General features: G+C 42.3%; 1 protein-coding gene across 4 annotated transcripts in view; it reads left to right on the top strand.

The window, feature by feature from the left end:
- Nucleotides 1-26,514, top strand: part of akna (AT-hook transcription factor) — a 59,088-nt gene that overhangs the window by 21,833 nt on the left and 10,741 nt on the right. For 3 of the 4 annotated variants that reach the window (XM_061698022.1, XM_061698020.1, XM_061698021.1), the window contains 15 exons: nt 247-321; nt 4,298-4,454; nt 4,664-4,776; nt 4,866-4,919; nt 5,001-5,119; nt 5,200-5,347; nt 6,861-6,982; nt 7,046-7,202; nt 7,305-7,411; nt 7,693-7,901; nt 8,024-8,171; nt 11,758-11,894; nt 12,039-12,158; nt 12,252-12,350; nt 12,444-12,545. In XM_061698022.1, the coding sequence (XP_061554006.1) occupies nt 247-321; nt 4,298-4,454; nt 4,664-4,776; nt 4,866-4,919; nt 5,001-5,119; nt 5,200-5,347; nt 6,861-6,982; nt 7,046-7,202; nt 7,305-7,411; nt 7,693-7,901; nt 8,024-8,171; nt 11,758-11,894; nt 12,039-12,158; nt 12,252-12,350; nt 12,444-12,545 (1,867 nt within the window). Of the gene's footprint in view, nt 1-246; nt 322-4,297; nt 4,455-4,663; nt 4,777-4,865; nt 4,920-5,000; nt 5,120-5,199; nt 5,348-6,860; nt 6,983-7,045; nt 7,203-7,304; nt 7,412-7,692; nt 7,902-8,023; nt 8,172-11,757; nt 11,895-12,038; nt 12,159-12,251; nt 12,351-12,443; nt 12,546-21,677; nt 21,766-21,903; nt 24,830-26,514 lie in introns of those variants that run through there. The other variant, XM_061698023.1, reaches the window with a different exon arrangement.

Genomic DNA, 26,514 nt, shown 5'->3' with positions numbered 1-26,514 from the left:
ACGGGTGTACCCCGCCTCCCGCCCGAAGATAGCTGGGATAGGCTGCGGCAGCCCACGATCCTAGTGATAAGAAGCGGTGAAGAAAATGGATGGATGGAGGGTGAAAGTTTTTGGTCCAATAGAGCTTTAAAAAATATATCGTAATAGGCCTACCTACAACAGCTGAAATGAGACTTAATGTGTTCTACAGCAAAGCACGACCTTTTCATTTTTCAATTTTGTTCCTGTTTTCTCTCCTGGCTGCAGGAGGACCATGGCAAACTGCTGACTAAGTATGCTGAGGCAGCGAACACAATTGACCGCCTGCGGTTGGAAGCCAAGGTTTGATAATCTTGAACCACTGTTTGATTACTTTTATTACATCAGAAAAAAAGAGTTGTCGATTGCAAATTTGTCACTATTAAATCATCATAAGAAATGAAAGTGATGCCCCGTGACCCTAATGAGGACAAGCGTTATAGAAAGTGGGTGGATGCAAAATTATGCATAAATCGGTGAAATTGAGGATGTCTTCGAAGTTTTCTCTGAACTGACTCACAACGTCCGGAGTCGAAGTCAGCAGCACCCCATCCGCGCCATACACAGTGTTGATGGTGCATTACTTCCCCCTCCTGAGACGTCGGCTGGTGGATCAGAATGGAAGTCTGGAAGTCGTTCCCCATTGCCTCACTGAACTCCTCCAACGCCCGAGTTTTTGCCTCAGCAAAAACCAAAGCTGAATTGTGCTTGGCCAGCCGGTACCCATCAGCTGCCTCAGGAGTTCCACAGGCCAAAAAGACCCAATTAGGACACCTTCAGCTTGACGGCATCCCTCAACGTTGGTGTCCACCAACGGGTTCTGGGATTGCCGCCACAACAGGCACCACCTTACGGCCACAGCTCCAGTCGGCCGCCTCAGCAATGGAGGCGCGGAACATGGTCCACTCAGACTCGATTTTCCCCCGGTTCCCCCGGAAGTTGAAACTCCTTCTGACGGGATTCTGACAGACGTTCCCAACAGACCCTCACAATAAGTTTGGGCCTGCCAGGCCTGGCATCTTCCCCCACCATCCGAGCCAACTCACCACCAGGTGGTGATCAGTTGACAGCTACGCCCCTCTCGTCACCCGAGTGTCCAAGACATGCGGCCGCAAGTCCGATGACACGACCACAAAGTCAATCATCGAACTGCGACCTAGGATGTCCTAGTGCCAAGTCCATGTGTGAACACCCTTATGCTTGAACATGGTGTTCGTTATGGGCAATCCGTGATGAGCACAGAAGTCCAATAACAGAACACCACTCGGGTTCCTCCCAATCACGCCCTTCCATGTCTCACTGTCATTGCCCACGTGAGCATTGAAGTCCCCCAGCAGAACGATGGAGTCCCCAGCGGGAGCGCTCTCCAACACCCCCTCTAAGGACTCCAAAAAGGGTGGTACTCTGAACTGCTGTTTGGTGCAGAGGCACAAACAATAGTCAACCCGAAGGCGGAGGGAGGCTACCCTCTCGTCCACCGGGGTGAACCCCAATGTACAGGCGCCAAGTATACCCACACCAATAAGTATACCCACACCTGCTCTGCGCCTCTCACCGTGGGCAACTCCAGAGTGGAAGAGAGTCCAACCCCTCTCAAGAGGACTGGTACCAAAGCCCAAGCTGTGTGTGGAAGCGAGCCCGACAATATCTTGTCGGAACTTCTTGACCTCGCACACCAGTTTGGGCTCCTTCCCTGCTAGAGAGGTGACATTCCACATCCCTAGAGCCAGCTTCTGTAGCCGGGGATCGGATCGCCAAGGTCCCTGCCTTCGGCCACCGCCCAGCTCGCACTGCACCCAACCCTTATGGCCCCTCCCACAGGTGGTGAGCCTATGGGAAGGGGGACTCATGTTACCCTTTCGGGCTGTGCCCGGCCGGGCCCCATGGATGCAGGCCCCGCCACCAGGCGCTCGCCTTCGAGCCCCACCTCCAGGCCCGCGTCCGGCCAGGGGAAAGCGTCTTCCTGAATTTTTCATCTTCATAGAGGTTTTTTAGAGCTGTGCTTTGTCTGGTCCCTCACTTTGGACCTGTTTGCTATAGGTGACCCTGCCAGGGGCATAAAAACCCAGACAAATTAGCTCCTAGGATCATTGAGACACACAAACCCCTCCACCATGATAAGGTGACAACTCAAGGAGGGGAAGCTGAACACTTTCATTCCAATATGCCACCGCCACCACGAGGTTATGAAAAAGGTGTACACATTTATTGCAATATGACAGGGGTATGTATGACTGCATATATGTACTGTTGTACTCATAAGTTTACATACCCTGGCAGAATTTGTAAAATATTGTTTTTTTTTAAATACGACTGATGACTGAAAAACCACCATCATTAATTTCGTTATGGTTATGTTTTGTTTAAGGATAATGCTTTTCTGAAATGCTTGACAGTTTAATTTGAATCCCATTAAAATATGTTCGTTTTCTTTAAAGAATTGTACCCATCTGACAAATTCTGCCTGAGTAATGAAACATGAGCACAACTATGTGTTTTGTGTTTTCTCATTTACTAAATAAAAGTAGGGATGTGAATTTCAAAATAAGAACAAGTAAATAAAAAGCATTATGTGTTCAAATAAAGTGCTTAACTTGAAAATAATTATTTGAAAAAACTAACATAATACAGATAATACTTAATGTTTTGATCAAATGGGTAGAAGCAAAATCATGCATTGTAAAAAAAAGCATTATACATAGGTAGAAAAGTTTTCCAGAATTTTGAAGTCAACTTTGGGTGTGCGTATTGTACATGTGTGCGCATTATACACGATAAATTACTGTATTTAATCTATATAAGTATATACATGGTATAGTGTGTGTGTGTGTGTGTGTGTATATATATATATATATATATATATATATATATATATATAAAATGAGTACTGAAACAAATTGACTTTTCAACCAGATTCTTATGAGATGTACCTGTAAATAGAATAATAAAATAAAATAAATTCCATCCATCTATCCATCCATCCATTTTCTGAGCCGTTTTTCCTCACTAGGGTCGCGGGCGTGCTGGAGCCTATCCCAGCTATCATCGGGCAGGAGGCGGGGTACACTCTGAACTGGTTGCCAGCCCATCGCAGGGCACATACAAACAAACAACCATTCACACTCACATTCACACAATTTAGAGTCTTCAATAAACCTACCATGCATGTTTTGGGATGTGGGAGGAAACCGGAGTGCCCGGAGAAAACCCACACAGGCACGGGGAGAACATGCAAACTCCACACAGGCGGAGCCGGGGATTGAACCCGGGTCCTCAGAACTGTGAGGCAGACGCTCTAACCAGTCGTCCACCATGCCGCCATAAAATAAATTGTAACATAAAATATGATTTTTAAAAAGTGCGTTTTACGGGCGTGTGTGAGTGCGTTTGACGAGCGTGTACGCACGTTTGACAAGTGCATGTGAGCGTGCTTGGCGAGCCTGTGTGAACACATTTGTCAAGTGCGTGAGCGCGTTTGATGCGCATGTGTTAGTGTGTTTGACAAGCGCATTTGATGAGCATATGTGAGTGCATTTGATGAGTGTCTATAAGAGCGTTTGAGTAGTGTTCATGAGAGCAAGACATTTGTTTAGTCGTCTGCATGACAGCGTTTCACTAGTGTTTATGAGAGCATTTCAGTGTTTAATAAGCAAAAACATTGAGTAAGAGAGCCTTTCTGTAGTGTGTATGAGAGCACAAGTGTGAGAGCCAATCCTGAATTGTGTCCCTAGCTACCACTCATAAATTCAATCATTTAATCATTTGCTGGACTTCCTTCCTTTCCTCCATGTTCTACGATCTGCTCACCCTCTGGCTCTCTCTCCACTTAACACATCAGAGGAATGTGAAAAAAAGTGTAATGTAATTTGAAAAAAGTCAAATCACACTAAAATTTATTTTCACAAGCCCTTCACAGATGTGTGTTAATGCTGCGGAGGTCCCAAATAATGTGAGTGTTTATTACTAATAATTGATGAATATTAAGAGACCGTACATAAATAAAAGGTATAGGTTCACCTTTTAATAATTATATTTAGTTGTTTACTTTGGTCCCATTGCCACAGGTTTATATAATCACTGATTCAAGTCCAGTACAATAACAGGCCAGTTAGACTGTGTTTTAGGTATTATTTGCCCAGCTCGATCCCTGGATGAATGCAAGCTATAGTAGCCCAAAAAATCAGGTTATATTAGTCGTGACTGGGCCTATAGTGGATGTAAGGTAGATTATGGTGTCATTTTGGATGACACTATTTTGTTTTCTTTCCATTTCTACAAGGTTAACTTGTATTCTGAACAACCAAAGCCTGCTCACGTTATGCCATTTGGACTGCATGTTGAGCCTTCAAAGTTCACGCGACTAGACTTCCCTCAGGCTCAGAAAGCACAGCCCAACTCAGTTTCTCCTCAGCCAAGTGGACCCACCACACACATAAGTAAAATCATCATATTCATCACCTCTACTCTAATGTATTACCTTTAATTTAATGATTATGAAATGTTTCTTTGTTGAAAGAAATACACACAAATAAACATGGCATGCAAAACAAGTAATTTTCACCATTATTTAACAGATAATAAACATTTAATCAGAAGGTGCATCTAAGAATATATTCTTTCCTCTGCATGTATGCACAATGAACAGGAACTTCCTCGGATCTATGTTTATCTGCCTCCATTCCAAAGAGCTCAGAGTGCCAAGGCAGTCAGAAGGTGGCACCTACACTCTATGCACAGGCCGACAAGTTCCTCCATCAGGTTGTCAACTTCTCATTTGGGATGTGACTAATATGTGAGTGGTTAATTTAATTATATGTTGTTGTTGTTGTTGTTTTTAAATCATTCAGCTCCAAGATTTTGAGGACTTGCTGAAGAACAAAACGCCTTTCCAACTGGTGAAGGTAAGACCAACTATTTGGAGTCCTTCAGAAGGAATGCTGGCTACCACTTATTCACACACATAAACTAGCGCTTCTCTCTAGGGTCTTGCACAACTGTATCAAGGACTGGACTCTTTGGAAAAGGGCTACCTGTCAGCCAAGAAAGAACACAAAGTCCTTCAGCAGCCAGGGGCAGAGCACAGCCACTTCGACCCAAACCGGTAGGAGAGCCGGATTCAATTTTGAAACATACTGTGCATAGTGTCAATTATTCGTTTTTTGTGTTGCCTCTCTGTGTTAGAGAGCTGGAGGAGTTCATTTACCAGTGTGGGCGCCATATGGATGAGCTGAGAGAGAGGGTGGATCAGAGGACCCTTGATGTTGATTCTGCTCATTCTCTTTGTCTTCAAGCCCAAAAATCATCTCCATCCGATGATTCTCACTCAGAGGTAGCATCAACCTTCTCTGTCCAAAGCAGTCTGTTTCTGACCTGCGCTGTCTCACTCAGAAACTATTAATTGGCGCTTTTCCATTACAAGTTCCAGAATGGCCTAGCCCCGCTCAGCTCCGGCCTCGCTTGGCCTGGTCTAGCCTCCGTTGCTTTTCCATTACAACAGGCACCAATCAAAAGTGGGAGGGATTGGGGCGGGATCAAGAAGAAGGTGATGTGCTCGTTTCTTGTCACGCCTTCCATCTATCCCTGTGTTTCATCTTCTCCCAATATGGACAAAAATGCCCAAAACCTCCTCAGTCGACCACGTAGAAAAGGTGCTTGCTGTTCAGGGCGGTATTCAGTATATTTTACTTTATCACATTTCTTAAACCATAAAAATATACATTAATAGTTAAGGAAGAAGTAAATTGCTAAAGAGAGGGTGTTGGTGAGAATAAAAGCGATTGTGTGGATGTTTGAAAGGAGGCTTGCTGGCTCCATTCATTTGAGCGTACATACGTTCACGTTCACAAGCTTTGCTTTTTCATCCACAGGCACATTATACATTATGACTATAGTTAAGTACTGATGTAAAAGCACAATATTTGATGCTTTATATACTATTTTTATGGCTTGCGGAAGCGTGGCTCGCTAAACCAGGAAATGTGTTTTACCCGTTAGGGATTGATTGCGTTTTGATTGGCTGTAAGCTGCGACGTTAAGAGGACGATTAAAATTTTAGTCGCGGCGAAACAGTCTTCAAACCACGCACACTGTGCGACAGTTCAGTCGGGTTCAGTGGCGAAGCTCGGTGTGCGGCAGCCTTTAGACGCTCGGTCCAATCAGCTGACACTGACGTTGCGGCCCTTCTCGGCCTGCCTTTTAGAACCAGGTCGGAGGAGGTTTTGAGGAACGGAGCCATTGTCATCGCCCGCCCTCTAAAAAGTGTCATGGAAAAGCGACCACACAGGGCGGAACCAAGCTGGTTGGGGGTAGAACCGCTACAATGGAAATGGGGCATATGTGCGATTAAATTGAATTTCGATTTGTCCACAGCACATATTGCTTGGGGCTGATTGGCATTTTGAAATTATGTACTTTAATTGAAATGTAATGTATGTTTGGCAATTGACTCTTTACATCTTTTTATTGTTGTCATGGAGAACACTCAAAACAAGTTATGAAAATACAGGTCCAAACCAGGTCCAAAACCACCATGTTTAACAATCCTGAACGGACATGAAGTGGTTTATTTGGTGCTTTTAATTCCTTTCGTTTTCTACGCAAGCATAATCTAATAAGGTTCAATACTGTGGCTGTAGCATAAACTTATATCATGATAACATATTTTACGTTACTACCTCTCTTTCAGTTTTAATCAAAACTTAGTGTCATTATCTTTTTAAAGGCAGTTTTTTTTTAATACAGCTCTTGGATCACATTATATTGTGCAGTTGTACCTAATGGGGTCTTCAGTGTCTCTGTAATAAATCTACAGTGTGTAACCAGGGGTTTGTCCCTCCTTCCAGCGTCAACACACACCTTTGCTGCTTGATCCAGTCGAGGTGACCAAGAAGAAAGCTGACGTCCTTAACCTAAATTCTTGCGACTTCAAGAAAACATGTGCTGAACAAGCCACAGGCGTGAATCAGTAAGCGCACACATTATGTCACGTTCTGTTTTGTGTTATGCTTAATGTTATGTTATTTTGCAGGAGTTCAACGGTGGGCATCACTCATGCTCCTAATATCAGGAGGAGGAAGGAAGTTAGCAAGTCCTACAGCAGCAGTCAGAGCAGTCTGGCAGAAATATGTACATCAGAGAAGAGACGCACCAAACCTCTAACTAGTATTAGGAGAGTGCTTTCTCAGGTCAGCAGTGACCCGCTGAATTAAAATGAATTAATTCTTGTTCTGCACGATTAAGGGGTATGTTATGTATAGTAGTTAAATGATGAGTATTGTGTTGGGCAGGACGGGATAGTTTCTCCAGGAACGGACAGCGGTTTTGTTGGTTCCGAGTACAGTCATCAGATTTGGGCTGCAGCTCCCTGCTCTTTCCACCAGAGAGCCTCGAAGAGGTGAGTAGGTTGAAGAGTTGCCTCTCTGCAGCGCAGAGCAGATGCTGTGTGTACTTTGCCACACCATAAATCTCACCTCAGGGGACTTCCTCAACTGTGACACACTCACACAGCATTTGTTCATTTTCAGATTGTGTTTCCATCAGTTGTCTTTCAAACATGTTCACCATTTCTTGTTAACCTACAATTCTGTTGTACACAATGACAAAGCCTCTCTATTGAATTAATTTATTTTCTACTGTCTTTTTTTGTTGGTTCTCATTTGCTTCATGATGCACCAGTGTTCAAAGACCTGCAGAAGCAAGCTTAGTGGAGCCTCAGACAAGCCGAACCTCACCACAAACTCGTGACTCATTACAATCACACAGGCGTACAACAATGGAGCCCAGCGAATATTTCCAACAAGCGGTGAGGAGATCTAGTCAGGGGGAGTGCAAACAAAGGCAGTGGGTCAGTCAGACAGACTCAATCAGGACTGACAGTGAAACTAGTGAGTTTTCAAGTTCAAGTTTTTTCAACTTCATGTTACTTAAACAATGAAATAACCATCAAGAATTCCCTATATTTGATCCTTTTGTTGTGTATTTAACCTGATGCCTTTTGTATCTTTAGCCCGTATTGTGTCAGAAGACATACAAAGTGACCAGTATGAAGAAACCCTCCCCTGTTCCTCCCCAAGCTCCTCCTCCTCCGCTGTGCGACATCACCATGGCGACTCTCTAAAAACCTCTCTAAAGTCCAGTCAGTTGATGACTTGCAAGTGAGTATGTGATGCAGCAGCTGCCCTGACAATGGCTGTGCAAACAAAGCATCCCTCTAGACACTTGTACGCAGGACTTTTGTAACCATTTTATTGGAAGAGTATCAATCTTCCCAGCTCATGAAATGCTGACACATCCTTTATTCAGTGACATCAAGCATTATTTCATGTATTTTATTTCAGGCCTGGCTTGTAATTAGTAGGGTTACATATGAAAAGGTAATCAGTCTTTCCCCCTGCATGGTATGGTGTGGAATAACAAGTGTGTATTATGCGAATCAATATAACCATAAGGTGCCCTTGAGAGTTCCCCACTTCACCCCCTCCATTGAACCTTTGTATTAAGTGGGAGGAAAAAAGTATGTAATTTCTTACATAAAATGTGGTCTGATCTTCATCCAAATCACAAGGATAAACTGTCTGAGTCTGCTGAAAGTAATACAACACAATTATAGTTTTCTATTTTTATTGAAAATAGCATACAGTGGGGCAAAAAAGTATTTTCTCAGCCACCAATTGTGCAAGTTCTCCCACTTAAAAAGATGAGCAAGAACTGTAATTTTCACCTCACCTATGAGAGACAAATTTAAAAAAAAAAAAAAAAAAAAAAGATTCCAGAAAATCACATTGTCTGATTTTTAAAGAATTTATTAGTCAACAATAGCGTAAGTAAAAAACAACAATTATTATAATCAACGACAGAATGAAAATACATATTCTGGATGGGCCCAGTCAAAGTCCTGGCCAAGCATTATCAAGAGTCCCAAATATTCGTTCAATTTATATAACACCTTTTGCTAAAATTAGTTAATTAAATTTATTTTAATTATTATTATTTTTTTTTTATTCATGTATTTCATTAAATGTGTGGTTGATTGGTAGAATACATGGGTGACACCACCCCTGAGAGAGCAGGGTCACCCATGATCTCTCCTCAAACAGGGTTCAATCCCCAGCCCCGCCTGAGTGGAGTTTGCATGTTCTCCCCGTGACTGTGTGGGTTTTCTCCGGGCACTCCGGTTTCCTTCCACATCCTAAAAACATGCATGCTGGGTTAATTGACAACTCTAAATTGCCCGTAGGTGTGAATGTAAGTGCGAATGCCCGCGACCCTAGTGAGGAGAAGCTAGTGAGGAGAAGAAAATATATATAATATAATATATATATATATATATATATATATATATATATATATATATATATATATATATATATATATATATATATATATATATATATATATATATATATATATAATATATATATATATATATATATATATATATATATATATATAATATATATATATCATATATATATATATACACACACACACACACACACACACACAGTCCCCTAAGGTCAACTCCTTTGTTTTTGTTGTATACTGAAGACATTTGGGTTGCAGATCGAAAGATGTATATGAGACGAAAGTTCAGAATTCCAGCTTCATGGTATTTACATCTAGATGTGTTAAACAACTCAGGACAGAGCACCATTTGTTTGAAGCCACCCACTTTTCAAGTGCGCAAAAGTAGTTGAACACATAATTGAATTAACTTAAAGTGAATAACATTTAATATTTTGTGGCATAACCCTGACTTGCAAAAACTACATCAAGCCTGCGACCCATTGACTTCACCAGACTGTTGCATTCTTCATTTGAAATGCTTTTCCAGGCTTTTACTGCAGCCTCTTTCATTTCTTGTTTGTTTCTGGGGGTTTCTACCTTCACTCTCCTCTTCAGGAGGTAAAATGCATGCTCTATTGGGTTAAGGTCCAGTGATTGACTTGTCCAGTCTACGGCCTTCCACTTTTTCCCCCTGATGAAGTCCTTTGTTGTGTTGGGAGTGTGTTTTGGGTCATCGTCCTGTTGTACGATAAAGCTTCTCCCGATTAATTTGGGTGTATTTTTTTCTTAAATTGCATCATCGAGCCACTTTTTCAGCCTCCATTGAAAAGAGGATGGTAGTAGAAACGTCACTGAGAACATTAGTGGGTTACTTAAAGGGGCATTTACCTGACAATGATTAGGGTTGACAGCAATTCAAGGACACATGAAAAATGTTCAATATGATCATGCAAATCAAATAACTTATTGAACCATGTAATTTAAAAAAAATAATGTAATATCACCTCACCACTTATTACATGCAGTGTAGTTAAAAGAGCAATGTGTTGTCCAAGCCAAAATTGAAGGAAACGCATTTAAGAGTTGTACTGGTATGTGTGCAAATATTTGGCCACTTATAATAAGACCTCAGAGTTTCATTATTCTGCTACATTTTCATAATGACTGAGTGATTCTGATGATATGATGATATTGAGGTGTGTGTGTGAGAAGTGTGCTGAGGTTCACACCTGTATGGATGATTGGTCTTGTCTTGAGTGTTTCCACAGTACAGCAGTCACATTTCCCAGGCCTTTTTGTTTGACCTTTGACATGAGTTTCAGTAAAACAAAAAAACAAAAAAAGATTTTAAAAACCTTAAATATTATTGTACTTTCTACTAGCTGTGACTGTAAACTTGTGTTCTTCATAGTGATCAAAGTCAGGCCATCAAGGCCTTCAGGCCAAAGGACATAAAGGAAAGTCCATTGATAAACCCTAAAGAACCTTATACTGTAACTAATTCTGCTAAAGGCAAATTGGCTCACCACAGAGCTTCATATCTTCTCAGGTGAGTTTATTTCCTTGAGGTATAACCCCAGTGTCCATAGGTAAGTTCACACTACACATCCCTACTACACACTTAAGTAAACTGAATAGTACATCTGTTTAAAGTTTACAACTCGAGCATGGAATCTTGTCGCCTTCTGATTACTAATATATGGAGGCACGGTGGACGACTGGTTAGCATATCTGCCTCACAGTTCTGAGGACCTGGGTTCAAACCCAGCCTCGCCTGTGTGTAGTTTGCATGTTCTTCCCGTGCCTGCGTGGGTTTTCTCCGGGTACTGCGGTTTCCTCCCACATCCCAAAAACATGTACAGTAGGTTAATTGAAGGCTCTAAATTGTCCGTAGGTATGCATGTGAGTGCACATGCTTGTTTATGTGCCCTGCGATTGGCTGGCAACCAGTTTAGGGTGTCCCCCGCCTCCTGCCCGCAGTTAGCTGGGATAGGCTCCAGCATACCCACGACCCTAGTGAGGATAAGGGGTGTAGAAAATTGATGGGTTCGCAGGATGTTAACACTGGCATGTTATTGCAGCTATACGTTGTGCAATATATTTAAAAAAAATTGCGGTTTTTTTTTTAAATCAAGTTTGTGTATATTTTTTAGACCATAAATTTTGTCAACAATGTTTCTGAGGATACATTAATTTCACTTTTATTAAAAGTGAAATGTAAGAGAGTACACAATACTTGTCCCTTTAACCACCTTATATGATTGTATTTCTGTTTTTGTTACATTCCAAAGAGACCAAATGAAACGTACTCTTATCCTGTGTATGGTCTGGTCATTATAGCAGCGATAAACTAATGACTGCCAAAGCCCTTATATTGTATATTGTGCTTGGAGTTGTATGGCATCTGTGTCCTTCTGGAATGCTACATCAAGCTGTTGTCCATTTGTTGCTTAGGTCTGGCGAGCAATTGCTCGATATCAGTGGAAGCAACAGAAAGAAATGGACAATTGATGGGGATGAGGTGGAGAAGGCGGTGAGACGCACAGCCAGGAAAAGATTGATACACAAAAAACAAACACAGCCTGACACATGTACGTTTATCTGAAATAGAATTGGACACTTTAATTAAGATCATCTTCATTCCACGTTTACGCCAAGATCCTCTGTATATGTACTGAAATGCTGGACCATTTAGCATTAGATTCTGTACATATGTAATGATTTCTATTTTTCAGCAACTGCAACAGAGGATGACAATTCTGCTCGGCGACTTCTGGTGACAAGATCTACTCAAACATCTATTGCAGCAGCTGACAGTCAACCTGCACACTCAAGTGCTCAAGTCCAGCACATGAGTAAGAATAACTCCTTCATAACTGATATCCAAGCCAGGTGAACAGTTCATTATTACAATTGTGAGGATACATCGGAATATTATATTTTTGCAGAGAGGGATCATGGTGAGTGTGCAAATGAGAATGATGGCAAGACAAGTGGAATTCCTCCTTGTTCTCAGTGTTTGTCACATCACAAATGGTCTTCCGAAAGTAAGCAGCATCCTGAAGGAGAACTCTTTTGTCTTCCATAATCTGAAGATGTACTTTGAGTCGATCTTCATGATACCTTTTTTTAACCATCAGAACGAGCTGGTGCCAACCGAGACCCATCCCAGTTGTGTTCCTGTCATTGTCATCACTGTCATCACTGTGGACATTCTGATACCAAGACAAGCAATGAGCAAGGTGAGCAGGCCACGTGGTTAAACAACAATTACAACTGAGCTACCATTTGTTCCCTGTTTTAATTCGAGTGACCAAAAATAACTTATGGGGCGAGCTTAAAGCCATCAAGATGCAAACAACACATTACAAATGCATCTTAACATGCCTAACTATCAATTGAACTTTGACTTTTTTACAAAATCAAAAAATAACTTAGTCACAAATTAGACTCAAATCGCAAAATACTTTTGCAAATTAATGTTTGTTTGTTTTTCTTTTCGTTTGGCCATAAAAAAACATTAAATGACTTATTTTTACCGGAAATACTACACATAATTAGGGAATAATATCATCGCAACATTGAAATAGTACAACCCCAATTCCAATGAGGTTGGGACGTTGTGTTAAACATAAATAAGAACAGAATACAATGATTTGCAAATCATGTTCAACCTATATTTAATTGAATAGACTACAAAGACAATATTTTTAATGTTCAAACTGATAAACTTTATTGTTTTTAAGCAAATAATCATTAACTTGGAATTTTATGGCTGCAACACATTCCAAAAAAGCTGGGACAGGTGGTAAAAAAGACCAGTTGAGGAATGCTCATCAAACTCGTTTGGAACATCCTACAGGTGAACAGGCTAATTGGGAACAGGTGGGTGCCATGGTTGGGTATAAAAGGAGCTTCCCTGAATTGCTCAGTCATTCACAAGCAAAGATGGGGCGAGGTTCACCTCTTTGCGTGTGAGAAAATAGTCGAACAGTTTAAGGACAATGTTCCTCAACGTACAATTGCAAGGAATTTCGGGATTTCATCACATACAGTCCATAATATCATCAAAAGGTTCAGAGACTCTGGAGAAATTACTGCATGTAAGCGGCAAGGCCGAAAACCAATATTGAATGCCCGTGACTTTCGATCCCTCAGGTGGCACTGTATCAAAAAACGACATCAATGTGTAAAGGATATCAGCACATGGGCTCAGGAACACTTCAGAAAACCAATGTCAGTAAATACAGTTCGACGCTACACCCATAAGTGTAACTTGAAACTCTTCCTATGCAAAGCAAAAGCCAATTATCAACAACACCCAGAAACGCCACCGGCTTCTCTGGGCCCGAGCTCATCTAAGATGGACTGATGAAAAGTGGAAAAGTGTTCTGTGGTTTGACGAGTCCACATTTCAAATTGTTTTTGCAATTTGTGGACGTCGTGTCCTCCGGGCCAAAGAGGAAAAGAACCATCCGGACTGTTATGGACGCAAAGTTCAAAAGCCAGCATCTGTGATGGTATGGGGCTGTGTTAGTGCCAATGGCATGGGTAACTTACACATCTGTGAAGGCACCATTAATGCTGAAAGGTACATACAGGTTTTGGAGAAACATATGCTGCCATCCAAGCAACGTCTTTTTCATGGACGCCCCTGCTTATTTCCGCAAGACAATGCCAAACCACATTCTGAACATGTTACAACAGCGTGGCTTTGTAGTAAAAGTGTGTGGGTACTAGACTGGCCTGCGTGCAGTCCAGACCTGTCTTCCATTGAAAATGTGTGGCGCATTATGAAGCGTAAAATACGACAATGGAGACCCCAGACTGTTGAACAGCTGAAGCTGTACATCAAGCAAGAATGGGAAAGCATTCCACCTACAAAGCTTGAACAATTAATGTCCTCAGTTCCCAAACTTTTATTGAATGTTGTTAAAAGAAAAGGGGATGTAACACAGTGGTAAACATGACCCTGTCCCAGCTTTTTTGGAACGTGTTGCAGCCATAAAATTCTCAGTTAATGATTATTTGCTAAAAACAATGAAGTTTATCGGTTTGAACATAAAATATCTTGTCTTTGTAGTGTATTCAATCAAATATAGGTCGAACATGATTTGCAAATCATTGTATTCTGTTTTTATTTATGTTTAACACAATGTCCCAACTTCATTGGAATTGGGGTTGTATGTGTATATGTATATGTGTATATATATATATATATATATATATATATATATATATATATATATATATATATATATATATATGTATATATATATATATATATATATATATATATATATGTATATATATATATATATATATATATATATATATATATATATATATATGTATATATATATATATATATATATATATGTATATATATATATATATATATATATATATATGTATATATGTATATATATATATATATATATATATATATATGTATATATATATATATATATGTATATATATATATATATATATGTATATATATGTATATATATATATATATATGTATATATATATATATATATGTATATATATGTATATATATATATATATGTATATATATATATATATATGTATATATATATATATGTATATATGTATATATATATATATATATATATATATGTATATATCCCAATGAAGTTGGGACATTGTGTTAAACATAAATAAAAACAGAATACAATGATTTGCAAATCATGTTCGACCTATATTTGATTGAATATATATATATATATATATATATATATATATATATATATATATATATATGTGTATGTGTATATATATATATATATATATATATATATATATATATATATATGTATATGTATATATATATATATATATATATGTATATGTATATATATATATATATATATATATATATATATATATATATATATATATGTGTGTGTGTGTGTGTATATATATATATATATATATATATATATATATATATATATATATATATATATATGTGTGTGTGTATATATACGATCCAATATATACGGGTCCAATACTTCGACTGGCGGGGAGTTAATTAACTTCGCGTTCGGGGGCGAATCCAGCATCCTTTGGTCTCCCCTTCGACAGGGCGGGCCAGCTATGTAGAGAAGTCACTATGAAGCTCAGCGTGATTGCTGAAAATTCAGTCCATTGTTTAGGGGCTGGGTCCACAAATTGCTTTTCAAAGGGCGCAATTTTTTTATTTATTAGGGGGTTGACTGGCCTCAAAAGGTCGAGAGCAAGTCCGGTGTCCCAGGAGCGACCCCTGGTGGGCCTGCTTGGTATCGCAGGTGCAGTCCCCCCTTTTGTACGATCGTCAACCGGTTGCGGTTGTATTCGCTGGTTTTGAGTGCGGCCCAATTGCAAGTCTGTTAGGCTGCAGTCCAGTGAGTCTTTAGCGAATGACGCGGCGTGTTTGGTTAGCACTTCCCGCAAACGCTGTCGTTTTTCATCGGAACTTGGGGCGTCAGCATCCGCTAGGATCTGATGCACGTGAGTATCAACGTCGGGATAAGAGAGTAGGCGACTAACGCACTGTGTCACCGGTGCAGGCGAGTTTGTTCGCGATGGGTTTGAGGGAGTGGGTGAAGTCGCGGGAGACCCACTTTCGGATGCAGCTGGGATTGTACTGAGCATATGGATCACCAGGTGTTGGTCTGTAGCCAGGTCCACTCTGATGATGTCATCACCCTCAGTAGGACCCACTGGAACGAGAGCAAGGTGTCGCAAAGGGACAGTGAGTTGGACTCCACCAGAGCATGGGAAGAGGTCTAACGGAAGGTGACCAATCACGGGGACCGCGATATTGAAGTTGTGGAAGTCGGAGCAGATCAAGAGGCCAAGCCTAGTGGATCTGGGGATGTGAATGTCGTTCCATGTGTGGTTGTGAATCAGCAGCACGGTTGTTCGGGAAGCGTCTAGGAGGGGTGTGACATGCAGTGACAAACCCAGGTCATTAAACTCCGGTGAAGGCTGAAAGAACGCATGCGGACCGGTTATGGCCTGGTTAACGCGCGCAACCAGTCGAATAGGGAAGTTGATAGTTGACACTTTTACTATAAGTTCGTCTTTGCTCAAAACTTCGCAAGCGTCAGGGATGGTTTGTCCCGACTTAAGGTTTAACAGTTGGACAACGCGGTTGGCGGCGCCGCCATTATTGTGTGACCACAAAACATTGTTAATAGTGTCAATTTGAACGGCCAGTCGGACAAGTACATCCGCGCCAACATAAGCTTTATGCGGCAAATTGGGGACTACTAGGAAGCAGTGAGTTAACGAGCGATGGTTCCATTGCAGGTTTAGGGCGCATACGCCCACTGCAGTGACGGTAGACTGTGGCACGGTGTTAACGGGAAAGCGAAATGTTTTCAGCATTAACTGAAGGTCAGGATGCTTCAGTCGTAGGTTGTCAAACAGTGCCTGAGAGATTGCCGATTTGTCAGCCCACAAGGCCAGGATGACGTCATCTGTTGGGCAGTCATGCAAATTAATTCCACCAGCAACATTGGGGCCGCAGCGCTCTTCGTGCGGGGGTTGGACAAGATGGCAGAGAAACGTGTCAAGTTCTCTAAGTCGGTTCAGCGGTGGCGAGGTGGCTACAGGGGACTCTGCGATGTCGTCAATGGGGGTGTTGTTACTTGAAGGAGTGCGGCCTGACAGGTCGGCGTCCTCCGAGTGGTCCCACACCAGGCACCGGCCTGAGTACAGTTCCCGAGTTGGTGGTGGTAATGCCTGTTCCACCTGCGCCCACAGCTGAAGATTTTTGTAATCGATTAGTGGCTCGAACCGGCACAGCAGGTCTTGGCCGATGAGCAGGGGGACTGTTTCAATTGGAGACACGTAGACCGGGTGTACTAATGTCATGGGGCCAATTGTCCAGTGGAGCATCGTTACGGTGTTTAGCTCGGTATTAGTCACTGAAAATGCACGGGTAGTTTGTGCGCAGCGTTGCAGTTGAAGGTCGCGGCCACTGGCTTGTAGCAATGTCAGAAGTTGAGTGAACACAACATGGGACATAACAGTGATGTCTGCTGCGGGGTCAATCAGAGCTTCTTGGACAAGTTCATGCTCAACCGTAACGGGTAAATAGAACTTTCGGGACGTACCTTTAGCGGTTAGTTCACCCAAAAGCTGTCAGAATGGCAGAACGTTATTTCGTAGCGTGATGTCATGCCTCAGGGGCCTTGTCTGGGTCTAGTCGGACGATTAGGACGGCACGAGAGAGGTTGAGGGATTGGTCGTCACAAAGTGGTCCGCTAAGGTTGTAGCGAGGTGAGGTCGTCGAGGAGTCGGCCGATGTCACGGAGGCACTTGGCAGGTCATTAGGGGAACAACGGAGGCTACCTATTGCGTCCTCTGTGGCCCTGTTCGACTCAGTCAGGCCTCGTCATAATGATGGGTCCCGCTTTATGTCTTTGGACAGGCTGCGGAGCACCTCAAGTAATTCTTCTGCCACGACACTCAATTCCCTCTGAGAGCTGTTGGTTCGGGAGCCCTTTTGCTGGTTGTCACTTGTCGTTTTAGGGTCTCGGTTGGACGAGTCAGATTTAGGCTGGTCGTTACGTGTACCCTGTTTTGACATGTAAGTTTGGCGCGAATTAGAGCTGCGGTCATTCCATGATTTTGATTTGTCGTTGAATTGACGTTGTTGGTTACGAGGACCATTTTTGTACGCGGGCCGAGATTGATTGTATGTGTTAAACGACTTCTTTTGATTGTCGGGTTTAACAACGCCAGAACGTGGTGTGTCGGTCACACGTGTGTTGTACGTAGCGCCCTCTAATTTCATCTGTGGTGGCATTTGTAAAGAAGACGCCTGAGTCTTGTGCTTTAGTGGGAGGGTGTTTTTGTTTAGCAAAACCCTTGGCGGCCAGTTGACGCAGTTGGGCACTGGACAGTGTGCGCGGGCACGCTGCTACGCCCGGCTGGTGTTAGGATGTAGGTTTTCGACAAAGTGTTTTGAAATTTTTATCCTCCTCCAGATTCGGCTCATTTAAATTTCCAAAGTACGCTTTACGCATCCGGCAGTAATAAGCTTGGGGTTTCTCAAGTCTCCCATGTTTAACTGTGAGGGCCGCAGATAAGCCGGTTGTGACCTATGGGTCATCAAATTCTTGAGACATGCTTGGCAGAGGGCCGGGTAATCGGCCAGCACATGAGCCGGGTTGTCGTTCAATTAAGCTGCTGACTTCTCGGCGAGATGTGACTTTGATAAGGTACAGTCTGTCATCCATAGTAGCAGAAGGAAATCATTTAAGGTGAAATTTGAGGTCTCCAAGGTACACGGCTGTGTCGTGTGACACGTTATGCTTAGGTTCAAACCTCGGAATGTTGCGCGCCACTTTGTCTAAGTCTCTTAAGAGTCATACCTGGAGCAGCGCTGGGTGGAGGGAGAGTTGGGGGTGAGTCGAAAAGGTGAGCTGCGACTGGTGGGGCTGCCACCCGTGAGGTGGCCGCACGGCGCCCCTGAAGGTGGGTTCCGGCCCAAAGGTTGGAGATGTTTTGTAGGGCTCTGTGACACGTCTGGCGAGGGAGGACCCCACGCTGTCAGTAGCAGGGGCCGGAACACTGGGATGAGTCAGAGAGTCAGTGGACAGCTATTGAGCTAATTGTAGCTCACGCCTGACATGGGTTAACTCATTCTCTTGGTCCCGGAGTTGTTGCTGGAGGTGGGACAGCTCCGTCTCCCTGATTACCATCTGCGATTTGAGCCCGTACGACTGTTCCAACTCTTTGGAGTGTTCCGCTTTGAGTGTGTCGGTGAATGTCACCGGAAGCTTGCCGCAGCAGAATAGTTGCTCGCTGATGTTCGACCCATAATTCAAGCACTTGGTCATTAGACGGTCGGTCGGCTAATTCTTCCAATTTAGCTTTTAAATGGGCAATCTTGGCATAAGCGTCTTGTAGTTGGTTATATCGACCTCCGGAAGTTAATTCGCTCGAGGTCGGGGCTTGGGTTGTTTTGTCATCGTCATAGTTCAATCTGCCGCTGTCTATAGGCAGCAACTGTGCAGCCTCAGCTGCAGTAGTGAGGTCGGCTATCCGAGCCTCCGCATCAACGTCAAGGAGGCGGGCTTCAGCCAAATTTAATCGCGGCGCTCTCTCTTAATTGTGCAGTTAACTGGACTGTTTATGCTGTTCATCTTCCAGTCTGCGTTTCACCAGAGCGTCCTCGCGGTCGCTCCATTTGAGTTGGGCTGCCAAGTTCAGCCCCATGCAGCCAAGAGTTTGTGCGAGATTTTTATCTTTTAAGGATTTGTGCTCGGCGTCACTCATAAGTTGTGCAATGTTATCGTTGAGGACGTCAAGTCCAGCATTTTTGACGGACTCTGCATAACCCAGGACAAGGTCCCTAGTTAAATTGCTGAAGAGCTCTTCCAGTGTGTCAAGATTGTCGTATTGACTGGGACTTTCTGGAAGTTCCGCCATGATTAGCGTTGTGAAGGGCACTTGGTGGAGTCAGCTTGTGTGGCTAAATTTGAAACTAGTTCAACCAATTAATTTATTTAGTTTGGGTAAATAAATTATTATTAGTTATAATTTAGTTAAGCAACTTGATTTGACTGTGTGTGATGGCTATCACTGCAAGTCAATTCAATTGGTGAAGCGATGTTGGCGTTCAGCTGATCCACATAAATGTTTTTTTTTTTTTTTTAATGTTTTTCGAAAAAATGTAAATTAAGTCAAGTTTTCCTTTTTCTTTTAAAAAAAAAAAAAAAGAAAACCAGAGTGATTAAAACAGCCAAGCAATCAATTAATTAACACCACTTTGTAAAAGAAATCCGTTAATTAACTGTGGTTACTGTAAGCGGTTGTCCGTTTAATTCGACAGAAGGTGTTGTGCACGTGTACTGGCGGAAGGTGGCGGTGTTGCTGTATAGCAGTGCCGCCGCTTTCCGGCGGTGAAACTCGTTAGAGTCTCACGTTATAAATCCCAAAACTGGTTAAAAATACCAGGCATAAAGCTTTAAAGAACGATCGCGGCGTCGGCGTTTTCGAAAACGAGCGAAAACGGAGGCTTTAAATTTAAAACGCTCTTTCTAACTATCATGAATTAAGGCAAGCTCTCGGGGTTGTTCAGTTGCCTAGGCAACTGGTGACGCCAGGCTGCGCGGTGCGCACAGCGCACACCGGAAGCTTATCAGCACACAAAAAGAACACGCCGGTGCTTATTATGAAAGCCCACGTTTATTGTTTCGAAAGCAACGACCCAAGATGAACGCGGTGCCTTAGCACGCGATCGGTAATGGCTAACTAGCGGCAAGGAGTACGAAACAGCCTCTGACGTCAGCGACGGAGACCACCACACCCCCAGGAAAAAGTAATCTTCTATACGATTCACGTAGATCGCCTATTTTGAGTTCAAAATGGGCAAATTTCGCCAAAGACGACTGATTTGCATATATGTGTTAGTTTTCCTTTTGTTTTTAAATGTTTGTTTAATTTTCTTAATGTTTTAATTTTTTTTTTCCTCTTGAATCAATCTTTAATCAACTCAGCAATTTCCTGAACTTAAATGGACTCATGTTTCCGAACTCATCACAGTACAGAATATGCTCTTCTCAAAGTGCTAAATGATATAAGGTTGAATACTGACTCGGAAAAGGTGTCAATTCTGGTCTTGTTGGACGGTAGATCATAATATACTGCTATAATATATATAAGTTCTGCTACTGGTCTATAAATCACTAAACGGTTTAAGTCCTGAATACGTGAATGAAATGCTAATGGCATATAAACCCAGTAGGGCTCTGAGATCGACAGACTCAGGTCAAATCGTGGAGCACAGAGTTCAAAGCAAACATGGTGAAGCCGCAGTTAGCTATTATACTGCACACAAATGGAATAAGGTGCCGACAAAAGTGACATCAGCCCCAAGTGTGAATGTTTTTAAGTCCAGGTTAAAAACTATTCTTTTTTCTCATGCTTTCTAGAGCATTTCCACTTTTAAATGATTTTTTTTCTCTTTGTTTTTTAAATGCTTTTAATTATGTAAAGCACATTGAGTTGCCTTGTGTATGAAATGTGCTATATAAATAAATTTGCTTTGCTTTATTTTTAAATGCTTTTAATAATGTAAAAGCACATTGCGTTAGTTACCTTGGTCATGAAATGCGCTATACAAATAAATTTGCTTTGCTTTGCTAAAGATAAATTCATCAGTTAATTTTTATTTGTTTTGCATGTTTCTAGACTGAAAATGTTTCTTAGTTGTAAAATTAAACAAATAATGGACGAATTATTGTAAAACAGTCAAATGTTCTGCCTGTAAGTCATACCCTCCACCAAGCCTTAGAAATACAGTATATAACGTATTCATATATTGTTTTATAATGATAATGATTTCACAGACTGTTGTAGAGACTCAAACACACCCAGGATCTCCGGCTGCAAACCAGAGTCTCCCAGCAGAGCGTCACTGTGTCCTACACCATTGCTGTAAGGAATATGTCCACCTGAAACCCACACGTCACACCAATTTACCTATTTATTCATGTGAGCTGCCACACTGTTTGATTTTATTACTGTTTCGTGATTGTTTTTGTTTGTTTGTTTTTTTTTGTTTTTTTTTTTAAGCCTTTATCTCCAACCTCAACCCGTCCACGTGTGCACCAACAAGACAGGCTCTCCTTCGAAGGTCAGCAGTAGCAAGGAGGAAGATAGGTTGCGACCCTCGCCATGCGTTGTTTCGCAACGCTGTCTTGACGACGCCCTCCAAGCTGCGCGGAAGGTGAAAGTCAGGTCAAAACGCATGGTGCGTTCTTTGACCGCAGACCTGCGCTCTCTGGAGCGACTGTCCAAGTCCTGCTCCAACTCGAACTCGGACTAACTAACAGTGCATCTGCACATGGAGTCTACATGATGGAGTCAAACTGACTTCTTATAAACTTTGGAAACACCTGCTGCTTGTTTTGCAGGATTGTTTCAAGTTCTATTTTAAGGCAACTTTTGTTTGTCTATGACGGCCAAATAGCCAGGGATGCGCACTCAATTCAAATGTGTCATGCGCATTTCCCCATCAAACATTGTGTGAGTGAAGCGAGGGAAGAGGTGCGGATGTTTATTTTCCAGCCGCTCCCGTTCCACACAGTACACTACCACAATACTGTTTCCCCCTCACCCCCCATTCATAGAGCTGCGCTATAGAAAACTGCTAGCGCTCCTGTGAGGGAGAACCAATTTACATTATTTCTCCAAGGTGGGCCGGGGTTGTTTGCGGGCGACCTTCCCATGTGGCACAAGCTTGCAGCTAAACTCAACTGAATTGAGAAAGTGATTCCATTCAGTGCGCAAACAATTTGTTAATTTGAACGAGTCGGTCGCCAACGACAAAACAGTACGACACTCAAGAGATGGGAAGGCAAATTCAAATATGCAGTAAGTTGAACACAAACGAGTCACGGATGTTTTATATAGTGCCTACGGTGAAAGACGTTTCTCTGCACTTAAACTAATCAAAACACACAAGAACAACTATGACAGACAACTTCTTGAGCATTTTGCGAATACAAAATAATGACTCTGGGATGGAAAAAAAAATACCACAATTTGCCACCCAGCATGGAAACATGAGACTTCTGCTATTTTAAGTCATGCAAATTGTAAAGATCTGTAAATAAAAGGTAAACAATAATATTCAGGTGTGTCACTTAGATAGACCTGTTCCCTTTTTTAATTGTAAAGGTACCATAAGTAACTTTAAACTTGTATTCTATTTCTGTACATAAAACTCTGCCTTTGGTTACATCAGGGCTAATAAATCCGATTGTGAATCAGTTTGACTGTCATGAGAATCTTTTGAAAGTAGCAATTATTGTACGTTGCATTATGTTTCAACCATAAACCTTTTCCAGATATTTTTTATTTTGTTATATCTATTTATTCTAGGAATACATCTAAAGAACACTTTTCTAGATATTGCTGTAGGCCACATTTATTAATAACGCACTACTGTAATTACAACCCCAATTCCAATGAAGTTGGGATGTTGTGTTAAACATGAATACAAACAGAATACAATGATTTGCAAATCATGTTCAACCCATATGTAATTGAATACACTACAAAGACAAGATATTTAATGTTCAAACTGATGAACTTTATTGTTTTTAGCAAATAATCATTAACTTGGAATTTTATGGCTGCAACACGTTCCAAAAAAGCTGGGACAGGGTCATGTTTACCCCTGTGTTATATCACCTTTTTTTTTTTAACAACATTCCATAAACGTAGTAAGTAGTAATACATCTTAGAATCACCACTGCCAGTGAGTTTGGTGGGTTGGGGGAAAAAATGAGCACCAAACAACAAGCTCTGGTGCTCGTTTCAGACCAAAACTTTTATGTTTACCCCTGCAAATAGCATTTTTGAGGGCATAATAGTTACGGTATTTCAACATGTGCTGGCATACCTAAAGGGCAAACTGTTCAGCCCCCTCGAATGTTTGATACCAGTACAGTGTGTGTATGTAAACCATCGATTAAGCTCATTGAAAACATTGAGCATTCCAAAACAATGAACTGTTGTCTAAAGTAGGCTGGTTGGACTTGTGGATCATGGCTCTCTGTTTCTTTTACTAGGCAGCGTCTCAACTTTCATGGGCTCAATCTGACTGAAAATGTTGCTCGTTGATTTTGAATTTGGGGGAAAGTCACTGATTCACCTGCCTGACTTCTGTGCAGGCAGCCCTGCTTTAGTTCCCACTCAAGTGACGGTGTGAAAGTGAGTGTGAATGGTTGTCTGTCTCTATATGTGGCCTGTGATTGACTGCCGACCATTCCTCAGTGTAGGCTGCCTTTTCTCTGAAATCAGTCGGGCTAAAATGCAGCTCCAAGCTGGTATAGAAAGTGGATTGATGGATTAATGGAATTTGGGGGAAAGGTGTGATGCCTACATTGGCCGATGTAGCGATTTCCACTAATGATGTAATGCGAGACCAATTGGTTTATTTTCTAACCATTCATTGCATAAATTGTCTGTGCATATTTTAAATCATGTGAAAGTGAGTTTGTAAAGTAAATCATGTGAAAGTACATTTGTAAAGTAAGTGTTTTATTGTCTTGTGAGTGAACACCTCTTGTCCATATAGCTAGAACTGCAAATTAACCGCACTTCACATCCAAATGTGTGAGACTGTACTTGAAAACATTGCTGTGGAGATTATGTTTATATTGACATTTTGTTTTTACCTCTTTTAACCACGTTATGTGTCCTTTTTTATGTTTTCCCTAGAACCCTTTGGATGTTATAGGACCCATTACAAAGGTTGAACATATTGTGAAGCACTGATTATTGTGTGATCGCTATTATATCGAGAATTTATTTAGCGAAGTTGTAAAAGTAAAGATGGCACCTGTAGGTTAAAGTTAGTCGGAAAACTAAAGTACAATGCAAGTATGAACAGTACCATAAATATTATGTGTATCATATAACCAAAGTGATTTAGATAACTACTGTTTGTAACATTTTTCAACCTGTAAGGTATCCTTGAGTGACATGAAATGTGCCCAAATAAAATGCATTATTATTTTTTTCTTACATATACTGTATGTTGAACTACAAATATGGAGAATACTATTGACGGAGTGCGTTTTCTATCCATATGAACATGGGTAGATACGACACACACATTTTGAGCTGCGTGTCTATGGCGACAAAGTTTAGTGGGGGCAAAGGCGTCAGTAACATGGATGCCTACACATTGTGCTGCATGCAGTTGCGCACAATTCCATACAATCACAAGGACTGGGAATAACCTTCAGAGTTGGGTAGAGGAGCCAAATATTGTACTCAAGTAAGAGTAATATTACTTGAAAATAATATGACTTGTGTAAAAGTAAAAAGTAGTCTCCCAAAAAATTACTTAAGTAAGTGTATGAAAAAAAACTACTCCAGTACTGAATAAATGGTCAGTAACTACAGATTTGTTTTTTTAAATCAGCATGAACGTCAAATAAAAATAACTAAAAAGTGGATGTGCAAATTCTGATATTGTGCGTGCACGCATGCACGTGTAAGTGAGATTGGCACGTTCCCTAAAAGATGTATGTTTTACAGTTACTGAGGACCATAATAGGGCTTATGTGTTTTCTCAAGTTAGAAGTGTGCTGGAATATCCACATTTGGGTAGACAGTGCCAGACAAATACTAGAATGCAAGAGAGCTGTTTTTCGTCACCTGAAATGGAAAAAGTTGCGCGCTGTTGCACGTCGATTAGCCAGCTGGTGTATGTGTTCATATCTATGCTCACGATGCCCAATACAAGATGCGCGCAGTTGAGGAGGGGGGTGAGGGCGGAGGGGACTGGGGGGACGCAGGCTGCGGCGTGCTGCCGAGGGGTGGCGGCGGGGCTCGGAGAGAGACGTGAGGAGAGGCGGGGGGAGGTCGAGAGGGGTCGGTGGGAGCTTAGTGCCAGGGAGAAAACGAGCGAGAGGGCGGACCCAACCCGACTTCCTTTCCCACCTGCACCCATGGGGGCTGGTCGGGCATCGCCCGAAAGGGTAAGGTGGGTCCCCCTTCCCATGGGCTCACCACCTGTGGGAGGGGCCATAGAGGTCGGGTGCAGTGCGAGCTGGGCGGTGGCTGAAGGCGGGGACCTTGGCGATCCGATCCCCAGCTACTGAAGCTGGCTCTAGGGACGTGGACTGTCACCTCTCTGGCAGGGAAGGAGCCCAAGCTGGTGTGTGAGGTCGAGAAGTTGCGACTAGATATAATCGGACTCGCCTCCATGCACAGCTTGGACTCTGGTACCAGTCCTCCCGAGAGGAGTTGCCCACGGTGAGAGGCGCCGAGCAGGTGTGGTTCTACTTATTGCTCCCCGGCTCGGCGCCTGTACGTTGGGGTTCACCCCGGTGGAGAAGAGGGTAGCCTCCCTCCGCCTTCGGGTGGGGGCGACGGGTCCTGACTGTTGTTTGTGCCTATGCACCAAACAGCAGTTCAGAGTACCCACCCTTTTTGGAGTCCTTGGAGGGGGTGCTGGAGAGCGCTCCCAGTTGGGGACTCCATCGTTCTGCTGGGGGACTTCAATGCTCACGTGGGCAATGACAGTGAGACCTGGAAGGGCGTGATTGGGAGGAACGGCCCCCCCGATCAGAACCTGAGCGGTGTTCTGTTATTGGACTTCTGTGCTCATCACGGATTGTCCATAACAAACACCATGTTCAAGTATAAGGGTGTCCACACGTGCAC

The sequence above is a fragment of the Phycodurus eques genome, chromosome 15, assembly GCF_024500275.1.
Source record: "Phycodurus eques isolate BA_2022a chromosome 15, UOR_Pequ_1.1, whole genome shotgun sequence".
NCBI lineage: Eukaryota > Metazoa > Chordata > Actinopteri > Syngnathiformes > Syngnathidae > Phycodurus > Phycodurus eques.
This window is presented reverse-complemented; position numbering and strand designations above follow the sequence as displayed.